The sequence below is a fragment of the Macadamia integrifolia genome, unplaced genomic scaffold (assembly GCF_013358625.1).
Source record: "Macadamia integrifolia cultivar HAES 741 unplaced genomic scaffold, SCU_Mint_v3 scaffold688, whole genome shotgun sequence".
NCBI lineage: Eukaryota > Viridiplantae > Streptophyta > Magnoliopsida > Proteales > Proteaceae > Macadamia > Macadamia integrifolia.
In genome coordinates, this window is record NW_024870512.1 from 244,908 (window position 1) to 260,137 (window position 15,230).

The window sequence follows — 15,230 nt, forward strand, 5'->3', positions numbered from 1 at the left end:
TTTGGAATTAGAAACTTCATTCAAATAAAAACAAGAGGGGGGGGGGTATAGTCATTGCCATAATATGGAATTATAGCCTTGAAGGCTAACTGATGAGCAATATATATCTTGCTCTGGCAATGTTTTTCCATATCAAACTTAACAAAATCTTACATTATATTTTTAAGATCTAACAAAATAAAAAACAAAAGAGATCTTATGAGGAAAACAAAAGTTTAATTAATATGTACCTGATAGTTTTTCTTGTGAAAAGAAAATACACATTAACTAAGAAAACAAATGAAACACATAATGCGAAGTTTAAAGTTTCCTAGCTTTGACAGTTAACCTAAGAGCTATAGATATAGAGTCTTTGTCATGTGTAGAGAGATTCAAACTTTAGTATACAACTTAATAATCAATATAATATCCAACAAAAGAATGAATATCTCCCATAGCCAAGTCTCCATAACCTATAGTGGTCAATCTGTCATGTTTTGACAATCAATCCAAACGTATAAGAAAGTGACTCCCAATACCATTGCTCTTGGCAGTTTGTCGTAAACTGCTCTTGCTTCAGCTTCCTGCAAAACCAAAATCCATGAAAAACCCCATAAATTTCTTGTCATAAGCAATCATGGAAGCTCATGTTGCTTCATTTTTTTTTTTTAATATATATATATATATATATATTTTGTTAACGACGAGTATCCAGGCCTTCAGCTTGACTAGTCCCATGGACCCATACTGACCCCACAACCACATGAATCAGGTCATACTGAGGTTGAATGAGAATCATTCAACTTTCACTGAAAGCAGTGAAGAGTACTAAACACCTCGTGTGAATGACCCAAGGTGTACCTAGTGAAAGTCGAACTTAGAACGTTTTAGTTTACGACTCGTCCTAGTGAAAATTTATATTTTTTAAATATACCTTTCATCACATATCATAGTATGACAACCAAATGGTAACAGTTCATGGTATAAAATAAAGTCTTATCAATATATATTCTTAAAGATTTATGGGGATTGGGTGTGGAACCTATTACCCCGAGCAATGATTCCTGGGACCCCTTAAAAAGTGGCAAGTAATTGAAAATAGAGACAAGATTTCAGAATAATATGGGAGATATTGTTCTAGTTCAATGATACATATCTTAGTAGTTATTGTTATATATATATATATATATATAAGTATGGTTATTTTAACCACACATAGTAAAAATATTGACAAAAGGAAAACCCCACAAACAAAGATCAACTACCATAGAGAGATTTGGTGTACAAAGATTGGAGACAAGTGTGTCCCAGGTTGGTGGTCCATTTTCTAAGAATGTCAATGGCAGTTACGGAATTGGAACTGGGTTGATTTGTTCAAAGTACTACAAGGAAATTTGATGATGGATTAGGTCTAGTCGAATGGATTTTTGACCAAGTAATTCAATGATAATTAATGTATGATCAAGGGACCTCGAGGTCTACTTGTTTATAAAATTTCAAATTTAATTAATTTACAATGTGGTAAATATTTGCATTGGAGTAGAAAAGCTCATTTCGCAAAATGAGTTCTTGTGGATAATCCATCCGAAGCTTCTATAGATAGATCAATAATATGTAAAATGGTGATTTGATATGTTTAATAGTTGAAATTGAATGACATGATTAAAATTAAGGTAATTTACAACGTCATCCTCTAAAAAATGTTATTATTATAAAGACACCTCATATTTAATATTAAATTATATTCAGACTCTTTGTTGTGAGCCTGTTTATACACACAATTCAGATCCAAATGAATTCTTTTATTTCATTATTCTTTTGGTATAAGGACTAAAGTGATCTTCCACATGTCAAATATCAAGTCCAACCACCCAACATCCTTTTTTTTTTTTTTGGGTAGAAACATCCCATGGTTGATGGACCACTAATCCAAGCCCAAATCCCAATAGACAAAAAATAATAATAATAAAAAACATATATTTTCATCCTAGTACCTCCCTTCTCCACTTGAAACTTTTTTTTTTCTCTCTCGTAATATTTTAAAAAATAAATATTTTCCTAAATAATAGGAAAAGTTAGTTATTTTAAAATTTAAGACTGACCAACTACAAAAATTATGATATTCCTATCTTGTGGTTATAAATGTTATCCTCATTAGATGAGAAAAAAACTCATGTCCTCACCATAGCAAAACCCTTAATTATCTTGTACGTACAGTTCCATCAAAGGACAAGAATAGAAATACAAAAAGCAAAGTAAGGAGAAATAAAAAGGGAAACCTTTTTCATATTTTTGCCCATCGATTCCCTCTCTGAATTAATAAAGTATACAGAGGAAGAAAAAGAGTTCCCAATTTTCTCAACTTTGAATGCGAAATAAAGTGAAAATTGAGAAACCCAAATCGATTGATTTGTCGACATTTTAATTTCACTTCCTCATGATTTGAGAAAGCGAGAATCGGGAATAGTTTTATTTTATTTTTATGTTTTTATTCCAAGATTTTTCACCTTTTTAATTCAATCGTTTTTGGTCTTGATTTGGTAGTTCTTTGGTTGAAATCAATTTTTCTGGTATCGTTTATGGAATGTTGATGAAGTGAAGAGTCTGTCAAGGTGATGTGACGTTCTCTCAGGTAGAACTGTTTAAATGCTGTTTAAGAAAGAATTTGAACGAATTTATATTCTTTTAAATCGTCCCTGTTTGTGCTGGTGAGGGGTTTGTATGATCTCCTTTTGATAGGGAGTTTGAAGGGTAATCTCCGTGATTGGCGATCGAGGGAAGAGGGTTTTAGTTTAGGATTAGCACTTCATCGATGCCGGACAATTGGCAGGTTCAGACCAATGGTGTATCCACTTCTTCTAATGCCTCTGTCGATAACCTGGAAGGTAATTTGATCTAGATTTCTTTATTATTCCTTTTTGGAATTCTGATTACAACGTTATAATTATATTGTTGTCCATTATATGTTGGCTTTATTTGGGTTGATCTCTGATTGGATTGCAATTTTGATTGCTTTGATCTCGTCTTGGTTGTACTTTAATCTGTTCTGTATTGTTGGTTAGAGCTGCTATGCATTTATTATTGAAGCTTCAAATGCGGCAAATTTTCGAATGTCGATGCATATTTCGTTTGATTTGGGTTGATTTTGTCTCCTGTTCTTTTTTTTTGGTAACTGTTTAATATTATTTTAGCTCTTTACTCCTTTGCACTTATGTTGATTGATGCATTGCATCTGATACTGCTACTGCAAATATCGTGATTCTGCACTATTTTGCAGAGGCCATGTGGCGATTGAAAATCCAGACCAATGATAATCATGAGGGAGCTGCTGTGTATTTAAGCCCTTACCCGGATCGTCCCGGTGAACCTGACTGCATATATTACTTGAGGACAGGGTTATGTGGATATGGAAACAATTGCCGCTTTAATCATCCTGTTTATCCTGGACAGGTAAAGAAGACAGATTTTGTATTGGCAGTCTAACATATTGCAGTACTTGGTCTACTTTAAGTCTGCCTTCTCTCTCTCCCTCCTGTACATACTGACTCACTGTTGAATCAAAGCTGATGAGCAATTATTTTCATTAGATTACTTGCATTAATTGTTATGATGTTTGATGTTGTAAGATGTTCATGTGATTATCCACTTTGAACTTGCTAAAACTCTTTTATGTTTTCTAACAGTAATTTAAATGTTCCAACCTGTTATAGCCATTCTGTTCCTGCAGGATGCTCTATACAGAGGTGAACTCCCTGAAAGAGTTGGACAACCTGATTGCCAGGTATGCTATTTTCACCAATTGAGGGTGTTCACTTCCTACCAGTTTCCGAGTGGTTAATGTGTTATCGAGTGTTTTGTTCTTTTGACTGTGTGCTCCCCCCTTTTTCCTATGCTATTTTGTTTGTACATATATGGCTATTGACTTCTGCTTTTAAGATGAGTCATTAATGTAATGTATAGGCATAATGGGATGATTAAAGTGTCTCTAAATTTGGAGCTGAGTAGATGGTTGAACTAACCCTCTTAATGGGCAGGATGAACCCCTAATCGATTGGTTCAAGGTCAAACTGCCTTGGTCGATGCAGAAAATCCTTGGTGGACCTTGTAAGCTTAAAATGTACAACTGAACTGAAATTGAACACTAAAAGGCTTAGCAAATACATTGCTCTCCCTCTATGTCATAATACATTATCAGAACAACAACATGTTCCATTTTTTCTGAAGAAAACTGAAGTTTCGACAATGAAAAAACTGTACTCACTCTGATGAAATCCCATGTTACCTGAACATGGCAAAGGATAGGTATGGCAAAGATTCTTTCCTGCATCCTCATTGGCGTGCATGAACTTGCAACATGGTTACAGCTCATTATCTGAAAATGTCCAGGTAACAGAGATGAAATCTGATGAAGAGGAGCAGGGCCAGTCATAGGCCTACCCAATTTGTTCTCTTTCAGTTTTCTACTTAAACATATTTGTCTTTCATTGGGAAAGGAGCATAATCCTTCGTGCATTTGAAGAAAATTCTGAAGTGTTTTTATTATTTTTTCAGTTATGTGCTATATATATATTGAATTGTTGATTGAGGGAGTATGAGTCCTGTTTGGAAGGTGATTGTTGTGTTGCGAAGTTGTTGGCCTATTTTTGTGGAACTACTTCCTAATTTTTTTTTAGATTTTTCCTATTAAGTAAATTTTTTGCCTCTGTTTCTATTTAATTTTAGAATTTATTCTGATGTCTTTGGAAAAAGGGGGTTTTGCTTATATCATCTGCCAGCAGGTTGTCTTGGACAGTTGAACTCCTGGTCTGTGCCTTTGTCCCTTTCATGGCTGCCAACTCTTAGCCTGAAATACAAAGACACTGAATTTTCTCATATAATTATTCCGAATGTCAGAAATTTGTGGATAGGCACAATGGCATAGTGATTTTCTTTCAAATGGTTTGACAGATGACCTCAATTGGATGCCTAAATCAAGAACTTGCTCATCAAGGTTCTTGATATGTTTGTAGCATATTCCTTAGCTCTTTCCCTTTGATCTAATCTTCTACTCTTTTATAAAGCTTGTTTTGACAATCAAAGAGAAGAAAAAATGGTTGTGGTTATTTCATTTGATAAATGGATATGTATATTCGGATTTCTTGATAGTCTACAATTGTCCTATTCTGCTAGCCCAACTCCTGTTGATGATTCTTATGTCCTCTACAGCTGGGTGTTTCTCTAGTACCTTGGGCTTTTTCTAGCTGGCCTATCATGCATGATGATGGGTATCTGTATCACTTAAACTAGAGATGTTTCTAGGGGAAGACAAGAACTCTTCTGGATGACCTGATATAGAACAATCATAAGGAGGAATTGGTTTGTTTTAGAGTATTCTTCCTTTTTAAGTATTTGAAGCTGTTTAGAATATGGGGAAACAATTTAAGTTGCTTCTTATTCCTGAGGATATATACAGGGGTGATTAGAACCCTATCTGCAAGAAATAAGAAATATATCACAAATTGGGGAGCTGCTGAGCTGGTTGTTTGTCCTATTAAATTTTCTCTTTAAGAAAAAGAGTTCATCTAAGTAACCTCATAATTTAAGGATTAAATGTTTGAAGTCCTGCACTATTATTTGTTGTGTATAGGTTTTGGTGTATCAGAAGTTATGCTTTAGGAAATACGATATTGTAATTTGTGGCCCTTTGCTTTTCACTTGTGTTTTCAGTACTTCCTGAAGACAGGAACATGCAAATTTGGAGCGACATGTAAATATCATCACCCACGTGAAAGACAGGATGCAGGACAGGTCCCATTGAATGTTTTAGGTTTACCTATGCGTCAGGTACTTTTTTTATTCAATATTCCAGTATTTGTTTTTACCCATGGACTTGCTACTGCTTGGGTTATCTTTTCATCCAAATTTCTCTTATTGATTGGTTTATATTGTTTCATCATGGTCCTTGTTAATTATTCTTTTCTAGGAGGAGAAATCATGTCCATATTACATGCGAACTGGGTCTTGTAAATTTGGAACGGCTTGCAAGTTTCATCATCCCCAGCCTGCAGCACTTGGGGCTGTGTTACCTTTAAGTGGGCCTGCTACATATGAATCTATGGGTTCATCAGTAGCTACTCCATCAGGCTTACCTTATGTAGGTGGACTTCCGGCATGGTCTTTACCGCGATCACCATATGTATCTGGTCCACGTGGGCAATGTCCTCAGGCCTACATGCCTGTTGTTCTTTCTCCTTCCCAAGGCATCATGTCTGCACAACAAGGATGGAACACATATACGGTCAGTAGCTAGTCTCTTCAACTTAAATTGTTGGTTTTTAACTTGGACTCCTGATATAAATTCCATATTCTGATGAAAATTGTTCCTCTGAAATGTATCTTTGCTCCAATGTTCATCATTGATCACTTTCTTTCTACCCCTTGCCTCCTCCAACCTATTTCTCATTTTATATGCTGTTTTGCATTTTCTTATTGTTTTTAATTTCATAAGAATTCAGTTATTAGTTATCTTGCCTTTCTTCTTCTTCCTCCTTTGTTTTTTTTTGGTGTAAACAAAGCTTTTGAAATGATTCTTTTCCATGATGTCTGCTTCCCATTAATTTATGTCCACAACAGAATTTACAGATATAATGTGATAAGCCTCGGTGCACTGACCCAAGTAGTGAGTTGAGATTACTTGAATCACTAAGCTTTATGCAACATAGCTGTCACCCTGGACACTTCAAGATAGGAGCCTAGGAGGTGTAACCATGTTCAACACAAGTACTAATAGATGACCAAGTCAAATCCTTGCCATGTCTAAGTAACAGAGCACTGTGGAGATATCATTTTACTGCTCATGCGAATAACAACCATATTTTTATCAGTATGGTGAAATTTAGCTTTTAATTTTCATATTTCATTCTGGACCAGAAAGAAATTGTCTTATTTGTTTAAGTTTGTCAAACTCATATTGAACCATTAACTTATTTCAGAATTCATATATGTTTTTTTATAAAGTAAGAAAATATCAACGAAAATTTACATGGCCCTCCCCTCGACTTTGATTGTATTAGATCCCCCTCCCTCTCGATCTAAGAATTAAAATTGATGGTGGTAGACTTAAGATTGAAAAGACATTTTTACCCCTAAAAGTTTTTAAACCCTTACAACCCAAAGCAGTATTGAAATCGAAGAATGCTCTCTGATTTTGGAACCTACTCCCGCCCCCTTCCTGTTCCCCTTCTCTATTCCCAATCGACCGCAGTTACAGCCGGCGAGTCTACTTCAAAGAGTATTCATCCCCCTGCCCCCTGCCCCCTTCATCTTCTCTGTCTCTGTTCCCAGTTCAGTTGCAGCGGCGGCCTCTCTCCATCTAAATGGTATTGAACCCTTGCCCCTCTCTATCTCTCTCTGTGCCCTCAGTTTGATTCCCTGAAACACATAAGAATTGAATTCCAAGTTACCAATTACAACTCTACTTCCAACTCCGAATAGCCAAATTAAATTCCATGGGCATTCATGAATCTTGATAACAACTGCCGCCTTTGTATTTCATCACAAGCAGACACTCCCAAATCCTCGAACCCAGCCCCACCTCCTGGTTCTTCCTTTCTTCTTCCTCTTGCCCCTCTCGTCACTTTAGTACTTTCGTCATCTGTCTCTATCTCTGTACTCAGCAATGGCTGGAAATTCAGTAAAGTGGCTTTAAGTCTCTCTTACATGTTGGCTAGCCATCATCCTTCCTGCCTGTCGTTTTCCAGAAAATTAATGAAAGGAAAAGAAGCGAGATGACAGATGAGATGATGCTCGGTGATGGCAGTTGTTAGGGTTTTAGAGAGGAAAAATGAGAAAAAGAAGGGAGAGTTACTAGGCTAATGTGCTTGAGGATCGACTCCATCCTGAAGGTGAACCTGTTAATTGCAGTACTCTCCCAAAGTTTGCGTCGCCGGAGCCGCTGCTGTGTTTTGGTTTCTTATTATGATTATTATGTTTGTCGTACTATGGCCGACGTTCGTCGGGAGATAGGCTCTGATCATCTTCTCTGTTGGCGGCCACTCCTTTGCTTCTGAGACGATTTTTTGGAACAGACTTTAGTTCTCTTCATTGAAGGGTAAACACGTCTTCTTACTAACTGACTGGGACTGGATGTAATAAATTTGAAAATATAAGGTAGGTGGTTGTAAATTCTTAGATCGAGTGAGAGGGGGATGTAATATGATCAAAGTCAAGGGGAGGGCTATGTAAATTACCCAAATATCAATGAAAAAGATATTATTTCCTTAATGAAATATTAGTTAAGAAGTGAGAACTCAACATTTCAATATTCTTGTAAACCTAATCCCAGATTATTTAGAGAAGTTAGAGGAACCTTATCCTGCCTATTCCTCTTTGTTCGGGGCCATATCTTTTGTTTGTTAATAAACCCTCATCTTTTCTCACCTATGCAGCCCAGATCATTGTCTGTTTCTCCTTGCCCTTTTGCCACCTACAATTTGCCCAATATCAAAAACAGATCTTCTTACTGGTAGTTCATTTTTTCTTGCGCATGCCAATCCATCTCAATTAACTCCCCCTCATCTTGACATCCTTACTTCTAACTTACTTCTAGCTTAAAGTTCTGTTGAGTTCATCCATTTATGACATATTCTTAATTTTGCCACTTAGTGATCTCAATCAAGGTTCCAAGTATCAGGATTGGCTGACACTGATCCATCTGATACTTGCAATGCATCACAGTGTCGGCCAGGGATCAGGCATGATCTGGTTGGATTGGATAATTCGGATCAGGATCAGTGCAGTCGGGTCTCTACTTCAAGATCACATCTGAGCCACTCATTTTGTATTTACATTTCTTTACTGCTCTACACTTAGCTACACACAACATTGCCGGTTTAGCTCAAGGCATTGTTGGCCATTTAACAGTCTTTTCAAATGGCCCTCTAGTTAGTGGAATTTGTAGATGTCACATCATTATGCTTCAGAGGCTCCTCTTTACTTTATCCACTCTGCTTTAATTCTATGAACAATTGATTTTCAATTTCTCCCTCTTTATTTTTGACTGAACTGAGACAAGAAAATAGTCTCTTTGTTGGTGTTATCAAAGTTACCTAGGCAGTAGTCACTTTTACTTTGTGTCTTGGGCACTGACTGACTGAAATGCATGAATTGACGCTACCTACAAGTCAGGGATCACCCAGGCATAACTATTTGATATCTTGAGGTTTGTCTTAGCTTAGAGCCACACATCCATACATACAACTACCAAATCATGATTGTTATTATTCACTTTTTTCAAGGGCATCCACTACCTTGGTACACTAATATTCCATTCATTTGTGGTAATGTTTAATGTCTTATGGTATAATTAAATTGCATATTTATGGTATTTATTTCTGTCTGTACCTGCCCTTAATTTAAGAAAGCCATCATAGTCTTTTTGTTGCCTGCATATGGTCTTAATTACCCTCTTTTTCCTTCACACCCCCCCCCCAAAAGAAAAAAATAAAAACCCCTTGTTTGGGTTAAACATTGGCTTCTACCTTTCTATGTGAAGACCAATTATGAGTAGGTGTCTTAATAGGTTTTCTGTCTGTTGACAATATTTTGCTGACCTCTTTTCTTGCCCTGAGAAGTGCCTGTTTTCTGCATTGGCTATTACACTGATGTTCATGTTTCCCAACTCCTCCCATCACCAATAGAAGTGCTTCATCTAGTTCCTTCACATTTTCTCTTTCCGTACTCCAAGAGATTCCTCCAGACTGTCTCCCCAAAAGGAAAAAAAATCCCTTTTCACTTCCAGCATCGTGAGGGTGAGCATTTTGTATAGAATATCCATGGGCTATTGAATGTACTCGCACAAATTAATCTGTCTGATCTGTTTTTCTTTTTCTTTTTTTTTTTTTTGTTTTTTTTTTATCCATTTCCAAAAGAGTTTATATGTTGAAATGATGGAAAGTGGTGCTTTGCTATTCATTTGTGTTGAGTAACATTTTTAGTGGTGATTTTTGCCATGGGGAATGTACAATTGGGGTCAGATGGAAGGAAGATACTCCTTGGAATCCATATAAAAACTAATATGTGAAATAAATGAATAAATAAAGGAAACTCCATGTCTTTCCAAATTATTATCTGATGCATAATCATCAACATTGAAGGGGAAAAGGCAAGGGGGGGGGGGAAGTAAAAGAAGAGAGTTCATCCAACAACCAAGCTCTCACATGTAGACACTGCAGCATTTTTTTAGAGTCACTATGCTCGCGTTTGTGATTGTAGACCACACTGGGTAAGGCTTCTCTTGCTGCTCCCCCTAAATGGTGGTCTACAATCAGCTAACTCAGTGGTTGCTTGGTTGCATGGGACATGTTAGCGCCCTTTGTGTTGTAGTAGGGCCGTTGCTTGTTTATGGTTGAAGCATGTTAGCACAGTGGGTTGATTGCTGCTCCTGCACTCAACTGTCTAAAGGGGTGAAGAAACTGACCCTTTAATATGTAACACTTGTAAAATAAAAGAACCTCCCATATAAAAGATGCTGAAACTTCTGATAGTTGGTTTAATACCATCGGAAAACAATATATGGTTAAACCAGTTGTCCCAACGCTATTTGTTTTTCATTTTATATCTGAGTGATTTTCAGATGTTACATTCACTACACAGCTTCATGAGATTGTTGTGCAGGGGGTATTTTTGGTTTTCAATGTTGAAAGAGATTGTTCACATGATATAGTTCAAAGAAACAAGTAAAAAGTGCATCAACATGGGTGGAGTCCACCAATTAATTTTCTTGTCTTTTTGTGAATTAGTGGTGATGTTTCTCATCCAAGGTATTTTTTCTTGTCAAACTTACTCCAAGGCACATGAAATCTAAAGCATGCTCACTGATTTACAAGGCATTGGTTCCTTGTCAGAGTGCGAAGCATCTTGAATGCTCGAGCTTGTCTTCCATTCTATATGAGAGAAGGTTTTAGAATTATAATTATGGTGTAATATGAGGTTTTTAAAACAAAAAAAATGATCTGTCAACTACATATCATTGCTCTTATCCCAATTAAAAAAAAAATGAAAAAAACTATATACCATTGCTTGTGATGCAAGTGCATGGTTTTTAGGCCCCATCATATGATGATTCCCACATAATATGCTACAACCTGGAATTAATTCAGTCCCGTTAAAAAATTTGATCTATCATATCCTTTTCTTGAGTTGTCCAAAGATATTGCAGATATCCTATGTGCTTGTTGTGAATGGGTCCAACTCCTTGTATATTAGTGAACTGGTCTGATGGTCAAAACCATTCATGGGCTCTATCGATGTGAACTACTATCTAATCCATGTTTTCATTTGTCAATCAGGGAACTATGAGCCCTATACCAACTACCAATGTTCTTGGATCCAGTCTGGTTTACAACTCTAGGACACAGGGTGAGTCAGGTTCTAGTGGGCAGGTGCACTTTTTATCGACATCCGCCTCACATTTTCCTGAGAGACCTGATCAGCCAGAATGCCAGTATTACATGAAGACTGGAAGCTGCAAATTTGGACCCACATGCAAGTACCATCATCCAAAAGAGAGGATTGCTCCATTGGCTACAAATGCACTGGGTCCCTTTGGCCTTCCCCTTAGACCTGTAAGTTCCATTCCCTATCAATCACATTATTGATCCTCTTCCACTTGATAGCTAACTTTCTGTTCTTTAACTTGTAGGGCCAGGCTATTTGCACATTCTACAGTCTGTATGGAATCTGCAAGTTTGGTCCGACTTGCAAATACGATCACCCATTGGCATACTATAACTACAGCATGAACCTGCCTTCTTTGTCCATACCAGATCAACCTCTCTTTCCTTCCCAGAGAAGCTCACCAATGCTCCGTTCATCTGAAACTTCTCCGACCAAGTCATCAAGGTTGTCTGATCGGATCACGAAATCTGAGACTACAAGCACCAAACACCAGAATCCAGATTTGAAAGCTTCTGAAGATCCACCACAAGAAGGAACCTCTCCGGTACACAATTCATCGTCTTCTTCAGAACTCCGACATGAGCACTCTGATTAAACCTACTCCCTCCCTTTTTTCTGGTGCTTTGTTCCTTTGAAGGAAATTTTTTGCACACGTGTCTCCTCTCCCCCACTTTCACCTGCGATTATGTGGAGTGAGGCTATTTGGATTTATAAGCGATGGGTGTTGGCAGGAGGCATGGATGGCTCTTTTTTGGGTGGTGAAATAAAAAGCAGGTTAAATTGTATTGTGTTTTTATTTTTTCCCCTCATTACTAAATTTTCTCTTTTCTACAGATGATGTTTATGTCTCCATGAGAATCTGTAACTCTTTGTAATGGAATGCCGAAAGATGAGGAAGTTTGGCATGTTTAGTGGTGCCACCTTTTATTTATATATTTTTCACATGAACAACGTTCCCTCAGAATGAATGGTTACAGTACAAGAACACCTTGAATCTATGTGGGAAACGAATTGAGTCTATGAGTCTGAATCTGAGTCTGACAGTTCAAACCTCATAGCTTTGCTCTTGAATCTTGATTGCATTCCTTTAGTAGTGTAATTAATATTAGTCTTAGAGTTGCTGATGATTTTTAGGATCTTAAAGGTGGTTCATTTTGTCAATATATTCTCCTTGCACGGCCCACATATGAACCTGCATTGCCCAAATATTTTTCACGGGTTGTGAGTCTCAAATTTTATGGATGGATAGACCTCAATGCCCCTTGTTTACATGTCAAATTTTATCTCACGTGCAAGTTAGTGATCTTCTAAAATGCGGGTGCCAGGATTGCAATTAGGACGGAGTGTTTTTTAAAGCCATGGTGAAGGTAGTCACCAATGGCTATCATTGTGTTTGACTGGGTGTTTTTTCAGTTTTTTTTTTTCCTTAGGATTCATGAGTCATGGGCTACATGGACTGGCAGGATAGACCATTGGGCCGTGGATGGCCAGTGGGAAAATTAACGAACATTTATTTTATATTAGGGCAAGGGATCTGCAAATTGTTGGTATGGTATTGAATCTTCCACGTCAAGTTGATGGAAGCATGCTTCCTAATTTGTATAAAGGATGATTGCACATGTCAAGAAGGAGAGAGAATGTAAGAAAGTCGTAGACACCGATAGTTTGTATAGCATTTTCCCTTTTATATAATTTATAAGAATATGTTTCTTGGCACTTGCACTAGTATAATTTTATGCATGTTTACTTCACATCATCATGTGGATAATTTGGCATCCAACCATTGGATAAAATTAGAAACATTTTTAATAATCTAGCTATCAATTTTGATAGCCAATCTCAACCAAATAATATAGCAAGTATGATTTTTTCCTCTTGATTTTTTCAATGGTATATATGCAGATTTTCCTTGGTTTAGTTTGGGAAACTTGAAACTTTCAACTTTCTTGTGAATATACGAAATAACACGTATAAATACTGGATTGATTCAAAACATTCTACATATCTAACAAATTTTGATCCAACTTAATGGTGATAGGTATATTTTCCCAATATATATATATATATATATATATATATAGAAACAATGACCATTAGGGGTGTCAAAAGTTAGCCCATATTGATAGACCTGATTGAACTAGACTGCTTAAAAGCCTACAATCTGACAGACTGTCTAATAAGGGTTTGGGATATAGTCTCGTGTACTGCATTACTCAAATCGGTAAGGGTTCTCATTATGAGATATCGGTCATTAGCCTAAAACCAAAAAATTCAGATTTGGGATATAGGTCAATAGTCCGTCAATAAATACTTTGAGAAATTTATGGGTCCAGATTGGCAGTGGTCTCAAAATGGTAGGGTTTAAATAGACCGGGCCAAAATCAGTTAAGATTGACCGGTTGACACCCGTGACCCTTATGCCAAAAGGAAGGGGCAATGATTTAAAAGTTGGATGGTCGATCTTTATCATTTTGTTTTTAATCAAGATGTTTGGGCCAACTTACTCACACCTTGACTAATTCTTAGGGAGACTAGTCCAGCAATCCACCGATCTTTATCAGATCAATCCTAAGTTTATGGAATTAGGGATACCAATCCGGATTGGATCGGTGCATATTGATCAATCTTGGATTTTTTATTTTAAAGTACATTTTTTTTTTAATTGTTTTACCCCTAAAATGATATAAGTAACTGGTCTGGATTGATCAGGTATTGGTATCGGTCTGAATCGATATCAATACAATACGGTGGATAGGATACTGGAACTTGAAACCATGGTCCCAATTGAAATGGTAGTCCCTAACATTTACAAGTCAATCATAACGTTTTCCATACCAATTCTAGGGCTTTTCTAGCCAAATTGGATCCAAAGCTAAGTCTGGCTTTTAAACCCTTGGATCCCCTCTAGCAATGGGGATGCTGAAGGGGTACCAATGAGGAGAGAGAAAGACACAAAACATGAGAAAGAGAGAAATTGAAAATAGAAAGAGATAGTGACATAAAATACTCATTGCCCCCGGTGTTCGTGAGAATCCTAATCTAAGGTTTAGGGAGAGGATTCAGATCCTCACATGCTGCTAGAATGCCCAACGCGGCATCCGACGATTGGAAAGACCTAGGCATGGCTGTTGAATGCGCAATGGGATGCTCAGCAACCGGAGAGGATCTCAATGGTCCAGGGGGAGCTGAAAATTATAAAAAATAATAAAAAATAAAGAAGGTAGCCACTACGGTAATAAAATAAAGGTTTTGTTAGGTTTTGATCTACCCGTTTGGGTCCTCTTGTGTTTTGGCGTTGGAACCAATTATTTAAAATGCGTACCACGTAAGGGCTAATGTAACCCCCCACATTCTTCCCCTTTCTATGCACTTTCACCATTGGAACCTGGAGGGTGATGAACGAAGTGACGACCGTAATGCGAAAGTACGTGGCGCATGGCCCTTGCGAGAAAAAGCATATTAGGAATAGGACACTTCCACTGCCTATAATGCCAATACATACATATATATAAATCCAAAAAGGGCATAAGCATATTCTCCGAATGTATTCTCCTGTACCCACCTATTCCAATCTTATGATTTGGATTAATCTGGATCGGTCAATTGGTATTGAATTTTTAGGGTTAGAGTGGGAAAAATTTGACTGATCGAATGAGATTAAGGGTGTCAATCAACTGTTTCATATGGTAGACTTAGGTGGGACTAGGGGTGTCAATGGTCCGGGTTGGTGCGATTTCGGTCCGGTTCCACCGGTTTCGGTGTGAGTTTGGAAGTGACCGAAACCGACCCATTAAGGATTTATCGGTTTCAGTCCG

General features: G+C 37.2%; 1 protein-coding gene across 2 annotated transcripts; it reads left to right on the top strand.

The window, feature by feature from the left end:
* Positions 1-2,259: 2,259 nt before the first annotated feature.
* Positions 2,260-12,411, top strand: LOC122069660 (zinc finger CCCH domain-containing protein ZFN-like). 2 transcript variants are annotated; one of them, XM_042633717.1, is made up of 8 exons: positions 2,260-2,611; positions 2,719-2,864; positions 3,257-3,429; positions 3,707-3,760; positions 5,686-5,802; positions 5,942-6,256; positions 11,307-11,582; positions 11,660-12,411. In XM_042633717.1, exons 2-8 carry the CDS (start codon positions 2,792-2,794, stop codon positions 12,008-12,010), a joined length of 1,359 nt encoding a protein of 452 aa, XP_042489651.1. In that variant the 5' UTR covers positions 2,260-2,611; positions 2,719-2,791; the 3' UTR covers positions 12,011-12,411. The 2 variants fall into 2 exon arrangements, with proteins under 2 accessions (XP_042489651.1, XP_042489652.1); XM_042633718.1 differs by having other exon boundaries at positions 2,260-2,591.
* The last annotated feature ends 2,819 nt before the right edge of the window (positions 12,412-15,230 follow it).

What these genes read in the sequence shown, in the direction of transcription:
- LOC122069660 (XM_042633717.1), top strand. Translation starts at nt 2,792, where the DNA reads ATGCCGGACAATTGGCAGGTTCAGACCAATGGTGTATCCACTTCTTCT. An exon ending in ATCCTGTTTATCCTGGACAG is followed by an intron (nt 3,430 to 3,706) that starts GTAAAGAAGACA and finishes CTGTTCCTGCAG; the next exon opens with GATGCTCTATACAGAGGTGA. An exon ending in TAGGTTTACCTATGCGTCAG is followed by an intron (nt 5,803 to 5,941) that starts GTACTTTTTTTA and finishes ATTCTTTTCTAG; the next exon opens with GAGGAGAAATCATGTCCATA.